Source organism: Chlorocebus sabaeus, chromosome 22 (assembly GCF_047675955.1).
Source record: "Chlorocebus sabaeus isolate Y175 chromosome 22, mChlSab1.0.hap1, whole genome shotgun sequence".
Classification (NCBI taxonomy): domain Eukaryota; kingdom Metazoa; phylum Chordata; class Mammalia; order Primates; family Cercopithecidae; genus Chlorocebus; species Chlorocebus sabaeus.
This window is the reverse complement of record NC_132925.1, coordinates 92,988,068-93,012,010: the sequence shown is the minus strand read 5'-3', so window position 1 is coordinate 93,012,010 and position 23,943 is coordinate 92,988,068. Positions and strand designations below refer to the sequence as shown.

Sequence of the window (23,943 nt, the reverse complement as noted above, 5' to 3'; positions counted from 1 at the left end):
CACTCACCCCTCACATGCACTCTCTCCCACATTGCCGGCAACCCATCCACACACACTCTCACATACACTCAGGGCTCCCCACACCACACAGCCCCTTGGGCAGTCTGGCAGTCTGATCTACTCTGGCCCTCCAAGTCGCTCTCACCCCACCACATCCCCCCTGCCACGCAGATACGCGCATCCACACGGGGTCATGAAAAGGCTCCCTCTGGAGCTGCCCTGACTCCTGGGTCCTCCTGGCCTGCAAGATGTTTCCCATCCAGTGTGGCCCACTCCCCACTCAAAGCCTTTGATCTCCCCCACATTTCTATATCTGGGGCCCCCAGCCTCTCTGCAGGGCTTTGCTCTCCCTTCATATCAAGCCTGCATGAATCATCTCCTCCAGGAAACCTCCACTCTCTATCTCATCAGCCTCCAGGACCCAGGGGAGGGACCCTGGCCCCAGAGCAGGGGGTGGAATGGGGCAGGGCTCTGCAGGTGTATGCCCCTCTCTCCACCATGCAGGGATTGCATGCTGTCTTCTGCTGAGGAGCCCGGGGCTATCCCCACAAAGCCTCTACCTCTGACCTAGAGCCACACTGCTGGCAGAGTGGCTCAGTTTCCCCATCGGAGTCAGGGCAAGGGGTAAGGCCCCTTCAGTTCTGACAGCCTGGGGACAAAGTTAGCTCCTGCCCTGCCACGCATTCCCAATGTCACTCAGGCAAGGCCATTCCCTGTGCTGGACCTCAGCTTTCCCACCCATGACAGGGTGGCTCTGGGCCAATGCCTCATGGTCACCCAGTTGGTGGACATGCAGTGAGACAGCTCAGACAGTGCTCGCAGGCTCCCAACAGCCCGCATCCCTGTTAAGGGCCCCAGCACGGCTGCCTCCTACAGAAGGTTGGGTGGGGAGCAAGCACAACAGAGAAGCACTCGGCCTCCTCCAGCTCAGCGTCCATAGGCCACAGAATTCACAGAGGCAAGCCAAGGGCCACAGAGAGGAAAGAAGGAGAGAGGGAAAGAAGGAGGAAAGGGAAGAGGGGAAGGAGAAATATGGGACAAAGAGGGAAAGGAAGGAAAGAAGGAGGGGAGGGAGGGAGGAAAGAAGGGAGGAAGGAAAAAAGGGGGGAAGGAAGAAGGAACAGAAGAAAGGGAGAAAGGAAGAGAAGAAGGGGAGGAAGGGGAGGAAAATGGGAGGGAATGTAGGAAAGAAGGAAGGAAGAAAGGGAAGGAGGTGGGTAGGAAGGGAGGGAGGAGAAAGACAGAAGAAAAAAGAGGAGGAGAGGGAGGGAAGGAGAGAGGGAAAAAAAAGAGGGAGGAAGGGAAGGAAATCAGAAAGGAAGGCCGGCAAGAAGGCATTTATTCATGAGGCCCATGGGGTGGGGACGGAGCTGCCTGCCGTCACAGGTAAGCACAGCCTGAGAGGGGCCAGAGATGGCAGCCACGCAGAGAGGTCCGAGGGTTTGTGCAGGGTCTTGAAACGCTCCCCTCCTTCCCCCGACTCCAGGCCGCTGGTGTCAGCATCACACATGGGAGATGAGACGTCCCTGCACAGCCTTCCCTGGGCTTCCTGAGAGCAAAGGCAGTGCAGATTACAGAGGAGGAGGGAGATGGAGGCAGCAGGATGTCAAGTGAGCACTGCAGTTGGTGGAGTGTGGGGAGGTGGCAGCAGCGGGGTCAGGAGGGAGTGGGTGCCTACCTGGGCAGGAGGTTTAGCTGGCCATGATGTGCTTCACGAATGCTGGAAAGAAGAGGAGAGTGAGTGGCAGGGATGCAACACGGGGCAGCCATGGCTGGAAGCCTGGGTCCCAGCACTCCCCTCCTAGAAGACCCCTGCCCCTGCTGAGCCCACCTTCGTAGTTGATGCAGCCGTTGGAGTCCTCTTGCCCAGCCATCAACTTCTCCACTTCGTCTTCTGTCAGCCTCTCACCTGGCAGGAGTGGGAGGCTGAGTCAGCACTATGCGTGCAGAGGCACGATGGGGTGCGGGCACCCACTGAATCCCTCCAGACGGTGGTTCAACCTCTCCAGTATTCCCACAGCCAGCACTGTTCACAAGACCTTGGCCATCACCCCATTTCTGAGGCCAGGAGAATCAATGACAAGTTAAGAAGGGGCCTGGGGTACAGCATGTGCTGTCCTCTGTCCCACTAGGCTGAGAGGGGGTCCCTCCACCAGGAGGAAGCCAGGCCTCCCTAGAAGCAGTCCCTTGGGGCAGCCCCTTGAAACTAGAGGAACGGCCCATGGGGTGGAGTTGGGGACCTTGGGAGAGGGTGGTGGAGGGGGCCATGAGACCACCCGCTGCTCCCCAAGTCTGGCATTCTCCTGCCTCCGTACTTCTGTGTGCTGTGCTGGTCCCCCTTCAAAGTGCCAGCCGCAGCTCGCCATAATTACCCCCACCTCTAGACACACACACACACACACAGAGAGAGAGAGAGGAGAGAGAGAGACCAGCACGGAGCTGAAACAGTAGGCACTCAAATGTTTGCTGCAGGAAAAAATCACTTTGAAGAGGGACCCCCTGCTGCAGGCAGCTGATGGTGGGGGTACAAGTGGGAGGTACACAAGTCTCCACAGAGGTCAGAATCCCCAGGGGGCAGGCACTTGACCTGCTTGACCACTTAGGGCTGTGGCCCTGGAATTTGACCTTGGAGTAATGACCACCAGGACGGTGGCCTGGAGTCGTGGGAAGGAAGGGAGCATATCAAGACGGCTCCTTCCTGCCCTGCTCTGTCCCCAGAGCTGATGTCATCCGCCTTCTGTGAGCTGCACCAGCGTGCTTGCTTTATTCCCCTCCTAAGTAACAGTTCTGTTGTCTGCTGTTGAGGCTCCCTAACTATGTAACTCTCTCCATTTCACCAGTGGGTCACAGGCCTGGGGGGCAACAGAGTGGTTTCTCCCAGGATGCCCCTGGAAGGAAGGGGGTAGGGGAGGAGGCTGCCCTCACCCAGCGTGGCCAACACGTGGCGAAGCTCAGCACCCATGACAGTGCCATTGCCCTCCTTGTCGAAGACCCGTAGCCCCTCCACGAAGTCCTCATAGGTGCCCGTGTCCTTGTTTTTGGAAATGTGCTGGAGCATGGGCAGGAACGTTTCAAAGTCCATCATCTTGGTATTGAGCTCTGCAGAAAAATGGTCCCAGGTTCCAGAGTCTAAGGCTGGGGTGGGCACACCCCTCCCCCCGTGCCTGGTAATGAGGAGCTATCCCCACCGCCCACACAGTTCTACAACAGTCTACACCAGTTCTCACAGCAGTCTACACCAGTTTGCATTTAAAAGCAAGCTACCACGACGAGGCACTTTAGAGTCTACTGAGCAATGCACTGTTTCCGTAGCCCTTTGCTATTCACAAAGGGAGTCTGCCGCCCTGAGCCACCACGGAGGGCTCTGTCCAGAACCCCTTGCCTACTTTTGGGAAACAGTCCTCCCTTCATGGCATTTTCTTATAGACCTCACCCCCCACCACCTGTGATTGGGTGAGGAGCAGCTAGGCCAATCAGAGACCTTCCCTGGGAGTTTTAAACCCTTGGTGGGGGCTTGGGCCTCACTCCTTTTTTTTTAGCTGTAAAATTTCATTCATTTATATATTTATTCATTTATTTATTTATTTATTTATTTTTAGACACAAGGTCTTCTTGTTCTGTCATCCAGACTGGAGTACAGTGGTGTGATTATAGCTCACTGCAACCTCAAATTCCTGGGCTCACAGGATCCTCCTGGCTCAGCTTCCTAAGTAGCTGGGACCACAGGTGCATGCCACCATGCCAAGCTAAATTTTTAATTTTTGTAGAGATGGAATCTCACTACGTTACCCAGGCTGGTCTCAAACTCCTGGCCTCAAGTGATCCTTCCAAAGCACTGGGATAACAGCATCCCACTGCCCACTGCTGTCACTGCCTGACCTTCTCACTCCTCCGTAGGTGTCAGCACCTACCACCAGGAGGCCTGGCAAATCAGCATGGAGCCAGATGCTCCAGCAAACCATTACCGCATGTCTCCTGGTCAGCGTGGCCCTGTGACTGGCCTCAGTGTCCTCACTGGGACAACGGGAGGATGTCAGGAAAGACTCTCATGCTGTTCTGCAGGATGGATGGCAGCCCACCCAGGCAGTCTCCCTGGGACTGACACTATGGGGGCTCTGGGGCAGGTGCACTACCTTCCTGTTTTGGCTTCCCCAGGACACGGAGCACCTCCGCCTGTGTGGGGTTCTGGCCCAGCGCCCGCAGGACATCCCCACACTGCCCGTAGGTGATCTTCATCTCACACTTGGGTGTGCGATCGAACAGCATGAAGGCTTCCTTGAACTCTGCCAGGAGAGGGCAGTGAGCCACAGACACTCCCAAGTTCAGCCTACCCCACTCCCCACACCCCTGGCAGGACCCTCAGACCAGGGAACCCCAGCCCAATCCTGCAACCCCTGGACTCAAGACCCCTGCTCACCTTCAATCTGCTCAGGTGTGAACTCGATCTGAAAAGAGACCCCAAAGACTCAGATGCCCGGCTTAAAAGGTGGGACCACGCCTCCTCCTGGGCACTCTGTGGCCAGCCCACAATGTCAACTGTCTCAGCCTGTCCCATTCCAGCATCCCAGCCTGCACCCCCAGGACCTCCTGCAGTCCACCTTGACGCTCTCCTGCCTCCTTGACCCCTCCACCTGTCCAGCCAGAAGGCCTTGAGTCTGTGTGCACCCAGCCCCTGATTCTCGGTGGAATCAGGGGTAGCAGTGAGGAGGGAGGCCGCATGCCCAAAGTCTCAGGCCAGTGGGGGCCTTACCTGATGCTCCCGGTTCTGGACAGATGTACCTTAAGACGCAAGCCCCAATCAGGCTGGCTTTGCTTGGGGCCTGGTGGGCAGGACTGTCAGCAAAAGTGATCTGGGAAGGCCCAGGGTGGCAGGAGGAATAAGGGCAATGGTATAGGCTGAGGGGTCGTGGCAGCATCAGGGGTGAGCACAAGTGTGCAAGTGTGTGTGTGAGCATGTGTCTATATACATCTGCCTTCACAGAGACCCCTGAGCCCTCAAGACCAGGCAGTCACTCACCAGCCCCACTATACCTATTTCTCACACACCCTGTCTGTAGGCCCCTGGGAAGCTCCTGCACCCCAGGACAGCACAGGGCCGGGGCAGTGCTGCTGAGTGTTTGCTGAAGTCACAATGGGGCCACCTTGATTGACGTCAATCAAGAGGCCTCCAGGGATCCAGTGTCCCCCTCCTCACCGGATACCAGGTCTATTTTTATCACTGCAGTCACTCGCCCCAAGGTCAAGGTCACACGAGGGAAAGGAGCTTGGGGGAGGGGCATGACTGACATCTCTCTCATGGCTGCTGCCTCGGGGACCCACCAACGTCCACAGTGCATGCCAGCACAGAGGGACACCCTGTTCAGGGCCACCCTACCATGACTGTCCTTCCTGGCTTCCGGCTCGACCAGAAGAACAGGTTGGGAAGAACAGGTTGTCATTCCTGGCTCCCTGAGAGCTCTCTCTACCAGGAAGCCTGCTGAGATTAGGGTATCTGGGCTCCTGGGAAAGGTTCCCTGCCGTTTACCTGCCACCTGGGGATGGGGGAAGAGGGCCCATGAGGGGTCTCATTGTCCCTACCTCTCAGAAGGGAGTCTGTACCAACCTCAGACCTGGCGAGAAAGGACAATGCCACCACGGGCCGTGGCTGTGGTCAGAGCCTCACCATGAGGCCTGCAGAATGCAAGCCTGAGACCTAGGGTTACCAACTCCAGGTGCATACACTCTGAATGGTTCCCAGCAGCCCTGCAAGAGGGGACTTGCTATTCTGTTTCACAGCTGAGGAAACCACACCTCAGAGCACTGAAGAACTTGGCAACTAAAATGGAGCAGAGTTGGGATTTGAACCCTTGCCTTGAAGGACATGGTAGGTGTCTCTGGGAAGGGCTCATGAACAGGAGGCAAGACTTCACCGATGGAATGTAGGTCTTGCTGGGCATGTGGGGACGGGGAGGGTTCCACAGGGCTCCTGAGGAGGCAGCCAGGGCAGCAGTGGTCCCAGCCAAGAACAGGGAGCAGGCAGGACACAAGGTACGTGCTGCTATGCAGATACCACAGGTGGGAGTCATGGCTCCCTCCAAGTTTAGACTCTGAGAAAGACTTCCCAGCTGGGGAAGGGCTCCTGGAGCCACTGGTCATACCACCATGACCAGCTTCCTGCACAGCTTTCAGAATGTCCCCAGTCAGCTGATGCTTCAAGCTCCCTACCTAAAAGCTGAGGCCTGGAAGTGCTGTACCAGCTTTGGGCTCGGTGACTTGAGTGAGACCCAGCCTGGACAGGCGCCCTGCCCCTTACTCCCCATCTCATCCACGCTGGGAGTGTGTATGGACTTGGGACCCTCAGCTGAAGAAGGAAAATCCCTGCCTGGCTCCCAATGGCTCCAGGATTGCCCAAGGATGAGAAGTCCAGGGAGAAGGGCAAGGGAGAACCCATTTCCAAAACCACTGAAAAGACAGTCCAGACTCAAACCCCAGTCGAGACCTCACCCTTAGTTCTCAGCAGCACCAGGGGAGTCCTGGGGAACGTCTGACCACCATCCCTCTGCTGCAGCCTTTCTGATGCCTGAAGCAGGCAGGGCTTGTCTGACCTCTGCACCGAAGCTTCCAGCGTCAGCTCAGTGCTCACTTCCAGAGCCTGACCTGCCTCTTGCTAGGTCCACTCTGGGATCCACTCACTTGCCTTGCTCCTACTGCCACCAGTCAGCTCCCATACCCACCTTGATCTTGGAAGCATCAAACTCGACCTCCTTAGGGCGCTCAGGTTCAGGGGGAGGTGCGGGAGCTGGAGCTGGAGCTGCCTTGGCGGCCGCCTTGGCATCATCCTTCTTGGGCTCTGGCTTTTTGGGGGGCATTGGGGCTGTAAATACAGACAGGGATGTGGAGGGAAGAATGCAGAAAGCAGGGTAGGTGAGCCGCCTCTCTCAGGCCTTTATCCTGCCCAGATACTTCGTGACCCCAGCCCCACCCCTGCAGTGCACAATAGGGACAGGGCCATAAAAGGATATGGCTAGGCTCAGGGGCTATTTTGGGGCCTGGGGAGGGCATTGTTCGGGCTCAGGAATGGGTAGGGGAGGAGGGATCTCCATTCCTCCCAATCACCTGTTGGGAAGGGGGAGGGAGAAAGGGGGACAAAGGCCACTGCTTAACACACACATACACACATACACACACACTCTTCTGCAAACCCGCACATACCCACACAGGGCCCTGCTGCCCCTCCGCAGGTCCGTAAGATGAAGAGGTGAAGAAGGGTGGACCAAGTACACCCTACGTGTTGTTTTGGGACCAGAAGGACTGGGATGACCTAAGGGCACCTCTGAACTTTAGCTCTCATCTGTGCATCAAAGTCCCCTGTGCCTGTGTCTGTGTCTATGACCATGTCCGCGTGGGGGAAGGCGGAGGTCAGCATGTGTCTGTGTGTGTTGTCTCTGTGTCTGTGTCGGGTGTCTGTGTGTCTGTGTGTCTCTGTGTGTCTGTGTTTGTTGGTGAGGGGTCTGTGTACACCTGTGTGTGTTGTCTGGGTGCCTCCATGGTGGGGGACTCTGTGTGTGCCTATGTGTGCTCCGTATCTGTGTCTATGTAAGGGATGGCCCAGGTGTCTGCATTTGTCTCTGTGGGTCTGGGTCTTTATGTGTGTGTGTGTCTGTATGTCTATGTGAGTGTGTCTGCGGGTGTTGCTTCTGTGTGTTTATGTCTGGGTGTTTACATGTGTCTGTATGTGAGTATCTGGTCATGGCAGGCAGCTGTAGCCATGGCTATGGGTCTCCAGGAACCCCCACAAAGGGCAAGAGAAAGGATGCTGCTCCTTGTAGGGCAGTCGCCCCAGGCCAGTTCAGCAGCCTCCCTCTTCAGCCCCTGCTGGCCCAGAGACCAGTGTCTCAGCTTTCACCCCTGGATTCCTCCTTTCCCTCTCTACAGCCCCCAGGGATGCACATTTCCCTGCACACCCCAGGCCTGGCTCCCCACTGCACCCTCTGCCCAGAGTGCCCTCGGCCCCTCTGCCTGACACATTCAAGGCTCGGCTCTACTGGCCCTCTTCCAGAAAGCTCTCTCCAATGCTGTTCCACTGCCCCATGTTGCCCTCTGCCGACCCTTTTGGCAGGGGCTCTGAGAGGGTCTGCCTCTCTGAGGAACCGCAAGCTGCCGAGCAGGGTCTGCCCCGGTGCAAGGACGCTCACCCCCATTCCTACCACTCAGTGCCCACCTCCAGTGCCCATCCTGCAGTGCCGGGCCCTCAGGGTCCATCCCAAGGCCCAACCTTCAGCAGATGACAGTGACAGGGTGCAGCCTGACGGGACTGCCACTTGGGGAGGTGGGAAGCCTGAAGTGGCACAAGGCTCTTCCCGCACGGGGACGCCAACAGTGGGGACATCTTGCACACACATTGGGCTCTGTTCCTTGCCCAGCATCTGCGCCTGGGGGATGGGAAGGAGGCGCTCCTGGTTATTTTTAAGTGCCTGGAGCCTTTGATAGAAACTTCAGAGGCAGTGCCCCCACCCCCAGGGATTTCCCTGGTGTGGCAAGGGGCTAAGCCTGAGGCTGAGAGGGTGCCGTGGGGCCCAGGGCCTCTACCTGGTGCGCCCTGCTGTCTTCCTACTGGGCCCAGTCCCTCTCATCCTGTCACTCCGCCTCACAGGGAGGGAGAGCAGTCCAGGACTGGGGCCGGCCCGCTCCTGACTGGAACACATTCTGCCTCTCATCTGGAGGGCAGAACACCCACATCTGGAAATCTGACAACATCCGGGGCTGGCGGGGGCAGTGCGGGGGGGCAAGTTTTTCACTTTTCTTCCAGATGTTTGGCAACAGTATTGAGAAAGAAACGGGTGGGGGGAGGGTCAGTAGAGACGAGCCAGAAATACCACAAGGGGAGAAGACAGCCAGAGGGACATGCAGAGGGGCCCCAGGGAGGTCCCACCACCCAGGCCTGCCGACCCTCAGGACAACGGGCTCTGGAAGTCACACAGGAACCCCAGCCACCCACAGACACCGCCAACAAGACCCATTTTCTTGCGTTCATCATGAGGGAAGCAGAGGGTCAGAGCAGAGGACATACACAGGGCCCCCTCTCCCGTCTCATTTCTTTCATCCTCACACAATTGCCATCCCTTGGAAACCACCCAGCATCGGCCCAAAAGGGGGTAAGCCAGTGACAAGAGCGTCCTGAGCCTCAGTGTCCAGTTCTGTGATCTAGGATGGGCAGGTTCATGCAGCCAGCCAGAGCCACATAGTGCCAACTTTCTCCACCTGTGCATGGCAGGGTCAAGGCGGTGGCTTGGGCCCCTTCTGTCACACACAGTGCAAACGTGGTCCTGCAGCAGGGACAGGGTGCACAGAGCCATCCTCACTCCCTCATCAGGACCCAGATGAAAGCTAGGGCCAGGATGGTGACCACCTGAGCTCTGATTCTGGGCATGCCCCTGCTGGCTTGGGAGCAACAGTGCCCCAGGGCTCACCCACAGGCCCACCCTCAGACCTATAACAACTGCCCAGTCCCCAGTAGGGACTCTTCAGGACCAGCCAGAGCCCCCCCAGGCACACCGAGGCCGGGAGCAAGGCAGGGGGTGAACAGGAGGAAGGTGGGCAGAGAGTTGAGGGTGGAGGAAGGGTGGGCAGCAGTGGGCAGCAAGAACAGGCCACACCATGCCTGGCACTCCCCTCTCTCTCCCACATCCCAATCTGAGCTTTGTGCCCTTCAGGAGTCAGCCTAGCAGGCAGGATCTGGGCAGGGCCTCGGGGGCCTGGAGAGCCAGGGCCGGGGGTCTGGGTCCTACCGCTTCAGCTCCCAAAACTCTGATGTCTGAGCTGCAGCCCAGTGTGCTGCAGGCTGGCACACACCATGTCCCAGAGCCCTCTCAGGCAGCCACCTTACCTCTCCCTTCCCCTAGCCAAGAGGAATGTGGGAAAGATGTGGGCCCTGACTTCTGAGGAGCCTGTGGACTAAGACACAAAAGCCCGACCACGCCAGCCATCTTCCAAGCTCTTGTTACCTGGCGTCTTCCGTGCATCTGCCTTCCTATGAATGTCAGCCATCACAGGAGGGAGGAATGTTCTGTTCTTCCACAGCTACATTTTCGCAGGATCTGGTACACCATAGGCATTCAATAAATGCTGGATGAACAAATGTTCCAAATATCTCAGTTTACCCACCTCTCCCAGAGGTACTGGAACCCCTTGCTAAACCCTGTCCTGGAGTGGGCCCGGAGAGAGGCGGAGATTTGCCAACTGACTGACAGGAGCTCTGGCGGTGCAGAGGGCACTCTGGGACACTAGTGTGGTGAGTAGCTGCCTCCAAGCCCACCCACCACTTTCCCATGCCCACTGCAATTCAGGCGGGCTCTTCACAGCCTAAAGAGGTGAGGTTGACCCCTGTGGTACAGGCAATGACTGGACCACGACCAGCCAGCAGGGGGCACAGAAGGGATGGGAACCGACCTTTGGTTCCTGAACTCAAACCCCAGAACCCAGGATCTCAACCCAGACCTCAGATCAGGAACCCAGAACCCCAAGCTCAGACCCCAGACTCGGGTCTCACAATTTGAGTGCCAAACTCAGAACCCAGAATCCAGATTCCAGGACTAGACCCGACTGTGGAGACCTAGACCAAGATCCTGGCACCCAAACCCTGATCGAAGACTCCAAGACCCAGGATGGCAAACCCGGACCTTCAACCCAGACTCTGGACCCCGGACCCCAGACACAGGACCCATGATTCTAAACCCAGACCCCAGATCCGGGACTCAAGCCCCAGGACTCTAAACCCAGACTTCCAGGACTGCAAACCCAAACCCCAGACCCAGGACCCAGGACAGGAGCTGACGGGTTTCCAGATCCGCATGGCCCTGTGTGGACAAGGCCAGTGGGAAGGGGCACCAGGGGGGTCACACTCTTGGCAACAGCAGGGGTAACTGCTTGGCAGACCTCCCTGGTAGCGTTCAGAAGGGCATGAAGAATGTCCATTATCCTGTCAGAGCCAATTTGGGGAGCTCAGACTATGGTTGCCACGTGGAGGGTGGGCAGAAGGAGGTAAGGGCCAGCTGTCCCCTGGGCCCAAGAGCCAGAGGCAGGGAAACAGGGTCGGGCTCCCCACGTGCCCTTGTCCCCTGGGCCGCAGGCTCCGCAGGCAGCCCTGGCCCGCCCTGGCCTGCCGGTCCCGCCCCTCCTGGCCCACAGCCTCTGGGCTGGGACGCAGGCCCACACTTCCCGGAGGAGTCGAGAACACGGCCTGGGCCAGACCCAGAGCCTTAGAAGTAGGTCAAATGTTGCCGCGCAGCAGGTCCTGGGGACCCTGTCCTGGTGTGGGCAGGCCCGTGGGCTGTAGCTCACTTACCAGGGCCCACTTGTGTGTCCACAGAGATGTGAACCCACCGCTACACACTGGACACCCACGAACACAGACCCCACGTGGGGCCCCTAGGTCCCTGTCCAGCTGCACGGATGGGGAGACCGTGGCCCCAAGGAGGCAAGGGCTGCCCAGCAACTCTGACTAGAGGTGGCATGAGGCAGGCACAAGGACCAGGAGAAGGAGATAAATTTCTACACCATCCCATGGCCCTGGAGCCTCAGATGAAAGTCCGACTCCTAGGAGGATTTCCCAGCAAGGCCACTCTGCCACTAACAGGATGGAGCCCACCTCCCAGAGGCACAACCCCCGGCCTTGAGAGATGGAAAAGAGTACCCAAGGGGGAGGCAGTAGACTCCCTATGCTCCTGTGACCCGGGCTGGTCCCTGCTCCTCTTGGCCTCAGTTTCCCCACCTGTACCATGGCCATGGGTGTGGCAATGTGATTCCAGGTTCAGAGGACAGTCTCTGCCCCTGAGTCCCAGCCCATCCTCACTACCCCCACACCACACACAGACAACTCTGTCCTCCAGCAGGCCAAACACAACCCTCAGGCCCCTCCCTCTGCCCACTGTGCTGACGGGGACCAGATGCTCCAACCTTGTGGTTCTAGGGGTGGGGGTGGCAGGGCTCAGCGGGCTGGCAGGCAAACCCTGGTTTTGGCCCAGGGACCTATAATCAGCTCCTGCCCCTCTGATCCCGGCCCAGGACTGACGCTTAGGGCTGTGGTGTCCTGGCCGGCTGTGGCCACGGCCGCTATATTTGGGAGCCCAATTCAGCATGAGGGAGGGGTGGGCAGGCAGAAGCCTCTAGGGACCCAAGCCTCATGAGGGACAGGATGGGGATAGCATTGGCCAGGCTTGGTCCATTCTGGAAGAAAGGCATGGCTCTGACTTTTCAGGGGCCTGGACTGGGGGACCTCAGCCCCACTCTCAGCAGCTAGTCTCAGGAGGGAGATTGAAAATGTGTCTGGAGATACTGCACCCCTGTTTAGTACAAAGAGTGAGCATCAGTTGGGTCTGTGCATTCTGGATGCATGAGATGGAGTCTCGGGATGCCAGGGGGTCGTGGGAGCTCTGGAGGGGTGAGGTTTGGGGTACCGGGGTCTGGGATAGGAGGAGGGGTTGCCAATGTGCTAATCAAAGGAGCTGAGAAAACAAAGGCCTGGGGCTTGGGTCAGGAGGAATGGAGCAAGGTGCAGCCCTGAGCCCCAGCTCCCCAGCTCTGCCTGCTGGTCCAGCTTCCGGACAGGGGCCTGGCCCCTCCCCACAGCATGGCCTGTGGCCTCCCTGAACTGCCTTGGACATTCCCTGCCACTGGGCCAAACCCTGTACTCTCCCACCAGCAGCTTCCCAAAGAGCAAATATTTATTGTCCTTGGAAGAAAAAAAAAGACTCCCCTTTTAGGATCGGGGTCTGGGAGCTGCTACTGAGGTTTGCAGGGGCTCAGCAGCGGCCTGAAATGACCAGAAACCCCACCTAGACGGACTGAGGAAGAAAGGAGGGTGCGCCATGAGCCGGCCTTGGAGGAGACCGCCAAGGCTGCCCTGGGTGCTGGGCTGGGGCTCCGCCCAGCGCTACACCCTGGGCCACACTCCTCCCTCCCTTTGCCTCCATTTCCCCAAGGCTTCCCCAGAATAGGTCTGAGGACCTGCAGACACTGCCACACGAGGTGTGAACATGTGTGGCTGGACAGGTGTGGATGGTCTACGTGCGTGTAACCATGGACAAGAGGATGAGGCCACATGTGTGATTGTGTGGGAGTGTGTCATCTTGCGTGCTTCCATGTGTCACCATGGGCACGAGGCTGTGACTCTGCATGGGCATGAGCGTGTCTGCATGCTCCTGGCTCTGTGTGCGTGTCTGTCTGTGAGCCTGTTCATCTGTTGGCATGGGTGGGGAAGGGGCATGTGGACACAACCTCTGTTGAATGGCCAATTCAGTCAAAAATGCAAGTAAATTTAGCAGGGGAAAAAAAAAACCTGTCAGTCAGATGAGGAGTCTGAATTGAGTGGTTGTTTGAGTGGATGGACCGACTGTCTCAGGCAAACAGTTCACGCTGGCTGGGAGGAGGAAGCAGCTCCCCTGGGCCATCACAGAGAAACTGGAGACAGGGACCCTTGGCTATGGCAGAGGTGAGACACAGAGACTGAGACAGAGATGGGAGGATGGAGAGAGACAGAGAAAGAGAGAGATGAGGCAGTCAGAAACAGCGGGGAGAGAGGGTTGGTGGGAGGGTCAGGGACAAATGTTGCCCCAGGGAAGGATGTAGCTTCCTGGAGCCTGTAGACACGCACGAATGCACACCATCCTGTCACCCCTCACTTCGGCTCCCAGCCAGTGTAACCCAAATTCATTCCCACCTCTCACCCATCCTCAAGCAGCTCCAAGCGGACAAGGAGTGGGCACCAGACCAGGATGCAAGGAGAGAGGGTGGGTATGGGCACCCAGACAGAGGGACAGGATGACAGATGAAGAAGGCAGTGCCTGGGACAGGGATGACAGTGATGGAGGTGAAGACAGGAGGGTGACAAGGAGGCCACAGTGGTGGTGACAGTGAAGAGGGAGTGCTGGCTGGGAGGGCCTCCCTGCCCCCTTGCAGACCCCACCTAGCCATGGTGGCCCCCTACACCCAGGGCTCTCCCAACTCTGGCCCCTCCCGGAACCAGCTGTGGCCTTGCCTCCAGTGGCCATACAGAAATTCTCTGTGGCCCAGGGTGTGGATGCTGCATTAAAAATGGCCCAAGCTCCCAGCCAGGAATAGTTAGGGTCAACTCTGGTACCTGCCTGTGTGAGTATTTATATATCCACCCTCCCAGTGTGGTTATGTCTGAAACACACACACTATCCCCAGGCAGGCTAACCCACCCCTGATGTGTGTCTGTGTGGAGATACCCACCGGACCCTAGACACTCCCTACTCTACCTACTCCACCTTTGCCTAGTCCCTTTCCACCGGTACTGGGACAGCAGGAATCACACTGAAATGTGTGTGTGCACACGTAGCTTCCTGGAGCCTGCAGATATGCACTCAGGAACCCTAGCCCAAGGGAGCTTGGGCCAAGAGCAGGCACGCTGTACCACACACCTTTACCACCTATCCTCATGCTTCATAGAAACCTTTGCATGCATGTTCACACGCCTGTGCACACATGTCCACACTTCTTTGTACACAGGCTTTCTCACACATGTATATACACATTCACATGCCTTTGCATACACATCCATGCACTATCCCACATACACCTAATGCACCACATAGTTTAGCTCACAGGTATAGAAAGAACACGCAAGTATAATTTCCAGGCAGAAATGAGCACTGGGAAGGAGGAGCAGGGCTGGAGGCAGCCAAAATCAGGGAATCCTACCAGGCCTGCCTGGCACAGTAGTGTCCACATCTGTTTGTGTGTGAATGTGTGCATCCGGACATTTGGGACCTTTCCACTGCCTCCTCCCACCCCATCCCACCCTGTTCACAGAAGGGGAAACAGAGGCCCAAGCAGAGTAGCTGAGCAGGGAGGTCAGCGTCCTGGTTTGGGGCTTTGGAGCTTCAGCATCTGTGTTGTTCTTGGCACATCCGGGCCAGATAAGGACGGGGTCAGAGCTTGGCTCTCGTGGGAAAGGACTCTCTGGAAGGCTCCCGACCCATTCCTTTCCCAGATCTTGGACCTCAGTGCAAGCAGAGGGAAGACAAAAGGGAAGGACAGATGGTTGGGAGACAGGCAAGCTCCCATCAGGTCAGCCTTGAGGGCTGTGGAGAGACCACAGCAGGTTCAGAGACTCACAGGTACCCAGGAATGTGTAGTAACCCCCTCAGACCAGCACAGGAACCCCCAAATGCAGAGCCTAGAGCAGACGGGTAAGGGTGAGGCCAGGAGCCCAGCTCTCTGCAGCATCTGGCCTTGGAGCCCTCTGCTCCAGGGAGCCTCATGCGGTTTTAGAGCCAGGGCTGAGGTAAATGCCTCTGTGCCCCAGAGGTCTGGAGCTGGGTTGGATGAGAAACTGTCCTGGGGAGACAGTGGAATGTTAGGAGACACTGGAGCATCATCCTCCCATCCAAAGCAGATGAGGGTGCAGGTCCTGGGATTGGGTCTGTGTTGGCTGGGAACTCAGTTCTGGTGCTGGCCCCATCACTGACTCCTGTGGAACCTCTTCCCCTGTGGAGACCTCAGTGTTCACACCTGCACAGTGGGGCAGGAGTTTCCTAAAGGTGGGCTCAGCAGGTGCACAGTCCTCCCAGGGCAGTCAGGGTGCAGCATCCCTGGACCTGAGTCTCCTCCTTCCCCACTGCCTCAGCCTGTGCCCCTGGCCAGGTCTCAGTGAGGGGCAGAGGGCTGGAGCTTGAAGCCAAGACAACAGGGGAACAATTGGCTGGAATTCTGCATAAACACAGGGGCTCATCCAAGGCTGCAGATGAGCTGGGAGGGGCTGGGGAGTTCCTGTGCCCCCAGGGAGCCCTGCCTGATAGTGAGCCCATCCATCCAAAGGGGGGCCCTGCCTTCAGGAGTCCTGGTCTGAGAGCATAAGCAGAAGGACAGCCTCTGTGGGGGATTTAGCAGGGGATGCTGTAGGGCCCCGAGACCCCTCCCTCAGCCCACCCCCAACCAGCATGCTCATGGCCCCGGCCCCACCTAGAATCATTGGAGATACAGCTCCCAGGGGCAGGAAAAGAAGAAGAAACCATCATCGACTGCGGCTACCAGGAGCCGCCACCACCTCTCAGGCCCCTCCTCGCCTGACCTTGGGGTCCAGAGAGAGGACATACCAGTCTCCCCACTCCCACAGTCTCACAGCAGCAGCTGCAGGGACAGCCAGGCTAGTCTGGGATGGGGGCCGAGGGTGGGTCCTCTCTGCCAATGCCAAGTTCAGCTCCTGTCTCAGGGTTAGGCTCCAGCTCAACCCCTGGGGCTGCTCCCTGGCTTTCTGAGAAGCTGCCATCAGGCGGATTCCATCTCATAAGGTTCCTTGGAGGAAAATGTTCCAACAATGAAGGGATCTGTCTCTGATCCTGGGACCTGCTCATGAGGAAACTGAGCCACCCCATGGCAACTGAGAGACGAATAGGTAAGGGAGCAGGGTGTTTGGAGTCCACAGCTCTGGCCAATAGGTGTGCCCTCCCCGAGAGATGGAGGCTTCTCAGCAGAGCCACAGAGACAACCCAGCCCCGTCCTCAAGGGCTCGCCATCTGTTGGGACAGAAGCAGCAGCCTATCATGCTGTGCTAAATTTTCTAGTCAAACCAGGAGATCTGAGGTCTCACTCTGCTGGGAGTTGAAGGGTGCAGATCCAGGAAGGGTTCAGAGAGGAGGGGGCCTTTGGAGGGCTAACAAGAGCCACCCAGGCAGAGAAGGGAAGGACAAGTCAGACAGCAAGAAGTGTAGGGGCGAGGCCAAGAGCTCATGGAGGGTTCCGGGAATGGGAACACAGGGCAGTGGGGCTAGGCAGGGAGTTGGGTCCCCCAAACTCTCAAGTCTGCATCTCCCAGCTGAGCCCGACACACAGTAAGGTGCATGCAGGGGCCATGGAAGGCAGGGCTGAGCTTGCAGAACACGTCATTGTTCCTCCTCCTCCTCCTCCTCATCCTCCTCTGTTTGCAAGGTCATCACTTCCTTGACCCACTCCACCTCCAAGGAGCCCTGTGTGGTTATGCTTGATTGGGAAAATGGATGTGGAGCCACTGAGGTGGAGGGTGGGGGTGGTCACTCTTCCATCTTGAACCCAACTCTGCTCATGGGGCCAGGAGTGGCTTCCGTAGCCAGCTGTGCTGAGACAGGGTGCTGCTGTGAGGACAGGATGTACTGGATGGCCCTGAGTTCAGTGCTCCAGTCCCTTGCCTCCACAGCCGCTACACCAGCTCAGGGAAGGAATGCAGCGGGACTGCAGGAAGCCTAGACTACTGGCCTCCCCAAAAAGGTCATGACTAGTCTGGGAGGCAGAGAGGCCCCAGAGATAGAGCAGAGGTCAGGGCAGGCAGGAGCTGCGTGTGTGACTTTGGGCAGAGGCCTGACCTCGCTGGGCCAGACTGGCTGCCAGTGTCCCCTCCAGCTTGAGGGAGGCATCTGAGTTATGCCTAGCCACCTCCCGTTACGCCCAGCACCTCCTCCACACTGGTGACCCACCTGTGCCCAGTGAGAGCCCTTCTGCCTCTTCCAAAGAGGCTCACCTCAGAGGGCACGGGTGTCTGAAGGCCTGGAGACTTGCTCTGGATAAGGGGGGTGACCTTTGGCATGCCATTGCCCCTCTCTGGATGTCGCTTTCCCATACATAGTTTTATAAACTTCCCCAAGTGCTTCCCCTCTCTGGCCAGTTCAGCCAACGTCCACGGTGCCTCTGGGCCAGGCTCGGTGCAGCCTCCAGGATGACCGGGGAGACACACCCCTGATTCCAGCCCTAGAGACGTTCCCAGTGTCCGCCAGCTCATTGCCTTGCCCCAGACAGTGTCCCCTGAGGCATTTAGAGTGAGAGGAAACTGAGGCCCAGAGATTTGGCCCCGCAGGACCGAGGACCACCCACATAGAGGGTTCCTCCAGGCCTAACAGGGCAGGAGTGTCAGGACTAGGGGTTCTCCACCCGAAGTCTCCCGGCCACAGCCCCCGGCAAGGACCCAGTGTCTGAGCTAACCCCCTCCCCACCACCTCCTCCTTCCTGGCCCCCACCTCCCTTCAAACCGCAGGGCCCAGCCGGCCTCTGGAACGCGTGCCCAGGACCTCGGTGATATTTTGAGTTTAAGAAAACTTTGCAGTCGGCAGGAGCTCTTAAAGGTTATAAATAGCAGCAGCGGGAGCCCATGCCGGGAGAGGCGGAAACACGTGTCAAACACGCCTGGGAGGGGGTATTCCGAGGCACAGACCCCCCCACACATACACACTAGGGACGCACTAGGTTTCTGGGGATTTTACAACCACTGAAGCGGGAAGTCACACTCCACCCAGAAGGCGTCTGGGAAACAGGACCCCCTTTGGCCCTCCAACCAGTGTCCCCAGTGGCTGGCCAGGTTGCCCGGGCATGTGAGAGCACTGTTGAAAGGGGATCTGGTGGGGAGGCCTTTCTCCTACCCCACTCCCTGCCACCATGCCACCAGGAATCTCCCTCGGAGCTGCCCTTGGGAACAGCAGGGCTAGGGGTGGATTTGGAGAGAGTCCACTCTAACCCCCGTCTGTGGCAGGGAGAACTGAAGACCTGGGTGGGGACAGAATTGTTTCCAGGTCATGGGAAAGCTAGACAAGGTTTGGACCCCCAAGCCACAGTTCTTCCCATCCAACACTGCTGCTGCCTCTCTTCCATTTCCAGGGACCTCGGGACGATGCTCTAACTCACCCAAAGAAAGCACAGAGATGGGCACAAAGATGACAACACACAACACTGATGGATGCGGACCCGAGGCCTCATCCTCCAGCATCCAATCCCAGTGCTTCCCCTGCCAGTGAAGACCTCCTGCTGAACAGACGAGGAACAGACCAGAGACTTGCCCTACTCCAGTGAGATGCACACGCACGCCCACGCCCACGCCCACGCCCACGCCCGCCCTGCCAGGGAGTGGACTGTCAACAACCCAAGGCCAGGTATACGGTCTCAGCAGGGACATCAGCTCTGGTTTGGGCACAGCAGTCTCAGCCTTGCCTTGAGGGTCATGTGATTTGACGACATGCCCTCGGGAGCCTAGTCTGAGGAGACACCCTTCTGGGGCCCGATCTAAGAGAAATCAGTTTTGACGGCCCCATGGCCATGGAAGGAACCCTTCAACCTCCACCATCTCCCTGGATTTCCCAACTGCTCCACAATGTGCATGGGGCAAGAACTGTTACTCCACTGCAAATACCTGGAAACTCAGGCGTGTCTCAGGCTCCCACCCACCACCCCACTCACGCCTCACTCATGCCCCACCTGCTGCCCATGGCCCCCAGCAGGTCTGGGGGCAGCAGCCAGGCTTGGCATCCAGGCATTCTGAACCTCAGGGAGCCCCAAAGGGTTTATGGGGCTCCCAATGAATGGGAGCCTGTTGAGCTCGGAGGGGGCCGGGCCCGAGTAAACATGGCTGGGTCTGAGCTGCCATTCTCCCCCTGCCTCTTCCCCAGGACCCAGGACCAAAATACAACTTCCTGTCCCCGGAGCTGAGGGCCAGACTTGCCCCCCAGAGCCCTGGGCTGGGGCCCACAGGAGGAACACAAACGGGCAGGCCCAAGGCTCGAGGGGAGAAAGGCCTTCAGGTTTTCAGATTCCCAGGTCTACTTGCATCCAAGACTCAAGTGCTTGGGCACTTTACAGATCCCCTTTGAGCCTGAAACTGCCCAACTGTTAACAACAGATCAGGAAACTGAGGCCATGAGTAGGAAGGGGTCTGGCTCAGGGCTCCACACGTCAGAGCAGAACAGGCCTCAGCCTCCTGCTTCCCTGGCCAGGGAGGACGGGGCCTGTGGGCAGAGCAGGGCAGTGCATGTGGACTCAGGGGAAGGAGAGGCTCTGGCAGTCGAGAGCCAGGGCAACAGGGAGGCTTGACAGAGCACCGGGGCGCTCTCCCTCCTTTGGGCACAACTGCCCACTGACTCCCGCTGGTGTGGTCACAGAATGGCCTACGTGTCCCGGGATACCCCTTGGAGCAGTGCACTTCAGAGTAGCTGGGGCAGGAGCACCGTAAGTGCTGTTTGTCATAGTTTCACTATGTCCTCTGGCCAGTCCATTCTGCTTTTTGGTCCCGTTTCCCCTACCTGGAGGCCAGGTATCACCGAGCTCCCTGCCTCCCCGTCTAACTTGTGAAACAAAAAGTACTTTGGAAACTCTAATGAGTGGTACCCTCCCCAGGAGCCTGGAAGACCCAGGGAGGGGGGCCCTAGGAACGTGCCCAATGGCTGAGGGTGGTTGGGGCCAGCTGCCTCACATGCAGGGCGCTGGGGGCTACAGCTGGAATGTGCTGAGTGGCAGCTGCCACGTGAATCATTATACCTCATCAGGCTGAGCCTAGGACTTCCAGACACAAACCAGCTCAGACTGGGCTCAGGCAGAAGGGCAGCCTCCAGCCAGGTCATAGGGCTGGGGATGAGGCTTCTGGGATCTTGCAGGGTCTCTGCCTCCCTGTCTGCCCACATCTTCATCCTGAGCAACCAGCCCTGGTTCTGAACACAGCTCGTTCTACAGACCCACAGAGAAGTCATCCTGTCCACAACCCCCTGCCTTTGGGACCTGTGACAGCTTAAGCAGACCCTGGGCCTGGAAGGACCTGGGAGGCAGATAGAGAGGGCGTCCTGGCTGACTCCTCACCAGGAGCCCACATTCCAGTGGGCAAGGAATCAGATATGGGGTGACTGTGGGGCTGTAGGGGTCAGGACACGGGCAGGAGTAGAATGACGCCCCCGCCCCAATCTCTTCCGTCTAGGAGCCACTAGGTACCCAGTGCTGGCAGATCAGGCCTTCTTGGGCCTCAGTTTTCCTGCCCGTGACACAGGCAAGAACCACCTCCAGCCCCCCTCTGATTTCTCTGGGTGCCTTAAACTTGAGTGAAGTCACTAGTAGGGGCTGTGTTCATACCTCATGGCGGCCTGAGGTATGATATTCCTGAGATGTGGAAAGGACCAGAGGGTCAGACAGGGACACAGAGACTAAGAGAGAGGTGTGGCAGGGCAAGGAGAGGACTACTGAGGCACACACACATGTCTGGCAGCCTGAGTGGGCCCGGTTACCTGGCAGGCAGACCCATGGGTGCTGAGAGGAGGGCCCAACCCAGGGCATCTGAACACTGGCATGCTTGGATCTGTCTCTGTTGCCTCCTACTCCTGACTAGGGGTCTGGGACAAAGTCCTGAGCCAGTGTAGGGCTTGGTAAAAAATAATTAATTTTTCTTTTCAAGTGGAAGCTCTGACTCAGGCCTTTTCCTGTCCTCAGCAGCGCTATCCTTGCTTAGGCCTGAGCCACGGAAGCTGCTCAGGGACTATCCATGGCCTCCCCGTGGCCAACTTGAGTCTGCTCTGCAGTTGTAGGCCCGACTTGGAAGGCCCGTGGGCTCCAGGTGAGTGGGGGCCAGGGGAGCCTGGGGGCCTGAGCGCAGCTGGGAGGTCCAAGTCTGTGGTTTCCCCGGGGGTGAGTGTGTAAGTACCTGGGCCGTGCTGTGGGGTAGACAAGACATGCCTGCATGGAGACACATCTGTGGACCTGGTGTTATGACAGCAGGGGGCTTGTAACCATGAGGCCAGCAGGGACAGAAAGCCCATACCTCTAGCTCTTTGGGAGTGCTCCCTGGCTGGGACAGAGCCTGCTGGCCCCAGGTGCCCCCATCGTCCCTCCCTTCATCTTCCTGAGAAGCAAGAAAGCCGGGCAGCCATGCTTCTGCTGCAAGGGGAGGGGGCTGCCCGGCCAGCTGCCATGGGAGCCTCCAGTGACTCCGCCGGGTGTCAGGGGGTGTTTATGAGCAGCCGAAATGGCTGTAAAAGTGGCACCTCGCTTCACTTATGGCCTGGCCATCCCCTCCCCTACTGGCCTCTTGCCTCAAAAAGCTTCCAGAGGGGCCTGGAAGCTGAGAGAGGTCTGGGTGGAGGCACAGCTTGGGGTCAGAGTTCAGCCAGGGGCTAGAAATCAGATTAGGATAAGAACTCAGCCTGAGGTTGGGGCTCATCATGGAGATAGAGCTTAGTCTGGGATCGGGGCTAAGCTTGGATGCAGGCTGACTTTGGGGCTAGTGTTGGGATGAAGCAGTGGGGGAATATAAGGACTCAGAAATAGATGGATGTGAGCCATTAGTCCCAGAGAATCCCTGGTCCGGGCAAGGGCAAGGGGTTTTCTGAGGGAGGGAACCAGGCTGCATTGCTCAGAGAGCTGAGCCTCTGCCTTGCTTGTTGGTGTCTGATGCCCACCCTGGCCCCAGGGTCTGTGTACCTTGGCCAGAGCCCTAGTCACAGTGGGATGGCTGCAGCAGAGGCCTGTCAGCCTGGGGCTGCCACACCAGCAGGGGTGGGGCCAGAGTCCGGCCCCTACTGCAGTTCTGAGATCCAGTGACCACCCTGGCTCCTCCTCCTAGGCCCCAGCCTGGGGATTAGAGACAGGGACTCACTCCTACTCCCCACCTCCAGCCAGGCCTTTTCAAACTCCAGTGAAACTAACACTGACCTGACACTAACCAGAAACTGACTAACCAGGCCCCTGGGGCCTGCTTGTCAAAAAGGGCAAGCTGACTCTGCCAGGTGCTTGGGTGCTACCAGTTAATGTGTGACACCCCCACCCTCATGGTGGCACTTTAACCAGAGGCCTGAGGGTGAGAGAGAGGATCTGTGGCCCCACCCACAGCTGTGGAATGTCCAGCAGGGGACTATGGGGTGAGGCACATGAGTTATGGCAAGGGGAATGCCCTTAAGGGGCCCAGCACCCATCAAAGATTCCTCTCTGCAGCCCTCTCCACAGCCCACTCTGGTCCTCCCAAGTACAAATAGTATGTTTCCAAATCTCAAGTTTTCCCTGGTGTCAGATCTGAAAAGATCTCCTCCCTCAGCCTCTAGTTTTACCTCTCAGTCCTTCCAATCCCTCCATTAATGTTCTTTTCTCATCACCAAGGGGGAAAGCAGGGTGGGAGATCAGTGGTCACAGAACCATAAAACTTAGAGACACAGAAACAGGCATAGGCCAGGTGCGGTGGTTCATGCCCGTAATCCCAGCACTTTGGGAGGCCGAGGCAGGAGGATTGCTTGAGACCAAGAGTTGGAGACCAGCCTAGGCAACAAAGTGAGACCTTGTCTCTACAAAAAAAAAAAAAAAAAAAAAAAAAAAAATTTAATTACCCAAGTGTGGTGGCTCATGCCTGTGGTCCCAGCTACATGAGAGGCTGAGGTGGGAGGATTGCTTGAGCCCAGGAGGTCCAGGCTGCTGTGAGCCATGACCGTGCCACTGTACTCCAGCCTGGGTGACAGAGCAAGATCCTGTCTGGAAAAAAAAAAAAAAAAATGCTGGGCGTGGTGGCTCACGCCTGTAAGCCACTTTGGGAGGCTGAGGCAGGTAGATCACTTGAGGCCAGGAGTTTGAAACCAGCCTGGCCAACATGTAGAAACCCTATCGCCACTAAAAATGCAAAAATTAGCCAGGCGTGGCGGTGCACAACTGTAATGCCAGCTACTCGGGAGGCTGAGGCCAAAGAATTGCTTGAATCTGGGAGGTGGAGGTTGCAGTCAGCCAAGATCACACCACTGCACTCCAGCCTGGGCAACAGCTCTGTCTCAAAAAAGAAAAGAAACAGAGGCATAATAAAGCTGAGACCATTAAAATACAACACCGAAGAACCACAAGTGTTCTTTAGGTGCCCATTCTGGCACCTGGGCCTCTGTCCCAAGGAGCCTACATACCATAGGAGGCAGCCCTGAAGTCACAACCTCCCTCCCCAGTAATGGAGGATGTGGGCACACAAGGAGGGAGGGAAGTGTCCTTTACACCAGGCAGAGGACTATGATCCTGGCAGAGGAAGCAGCAAGGACAAAAGCAGGAGAGTGGATATGTGAAGAAGGCCAGGAGTCTAGCAGACAGTTCCTGTCAGGGAGAGTCATTTTTGGACGAAGCTGTCTCAAACAGCACTGCCCTTAAACACCAGAACAAGAAATGAGGGCAGTGGGCACAGAGAAGGGAGGCAGCCATAGAAATGCA

General features: G+C 57.7%; 1 protein-coding gene across 3 annotated transcripts in view; it reads right to left on the bottom strand.

Moving 5' to 3' along the window:
- The window catches only part of MYL3 (myosin light chain 3), a 33,940-nt gene that overhangs the window by 8,056 nt on the left and 1,941 nt on the right, over positions 1-23,943 (bottom strand). Inside the window, exons 2-9 of one of the 3 annotated variants that reach the window (XM_007983993.3) lie at positions 9,984-10,076; positions 6,714-6,853; positions 4,418-4,445; positions 4,134-4,283; positions 2,926-3,099; positions 1,832-1,909; positions 1,679-1,720; positions 1,323-1,549 (exon numbers count right to left, since the gene is read on the bottom strand). In XM_007983993.3, the coding sequence (XP_007982184.2) occupies positions 1,692-1,720; positions 1,832-1,909; positions 2,926-3,099; positions 4,134-4,283; positions 4,418-4,445; positions 6,714-6,853; positions 9,984-10,026 (642 nt within the window). In that variant the 5' untranslated portion in view covers positions 10,027-10,076 and the 3' untranslated portion in view covers positions 1,323-1,549; positions 1,679-1,691. Of the gene's footprint in view, positions 1-1,322; positions 1,550-1,678; positions 1,721-1,831; positions 1,910-2,925; positions 3,100-4,133; positions 4,284-4,417; positions 4,446-6,713; positions 6,854-9,983; positions 10,105-23,943 lie in introns of those variants that run through there. The other 2 variants (XM_038004046.2, XM_073010274.1) reach the window with 2 other exon arrangements.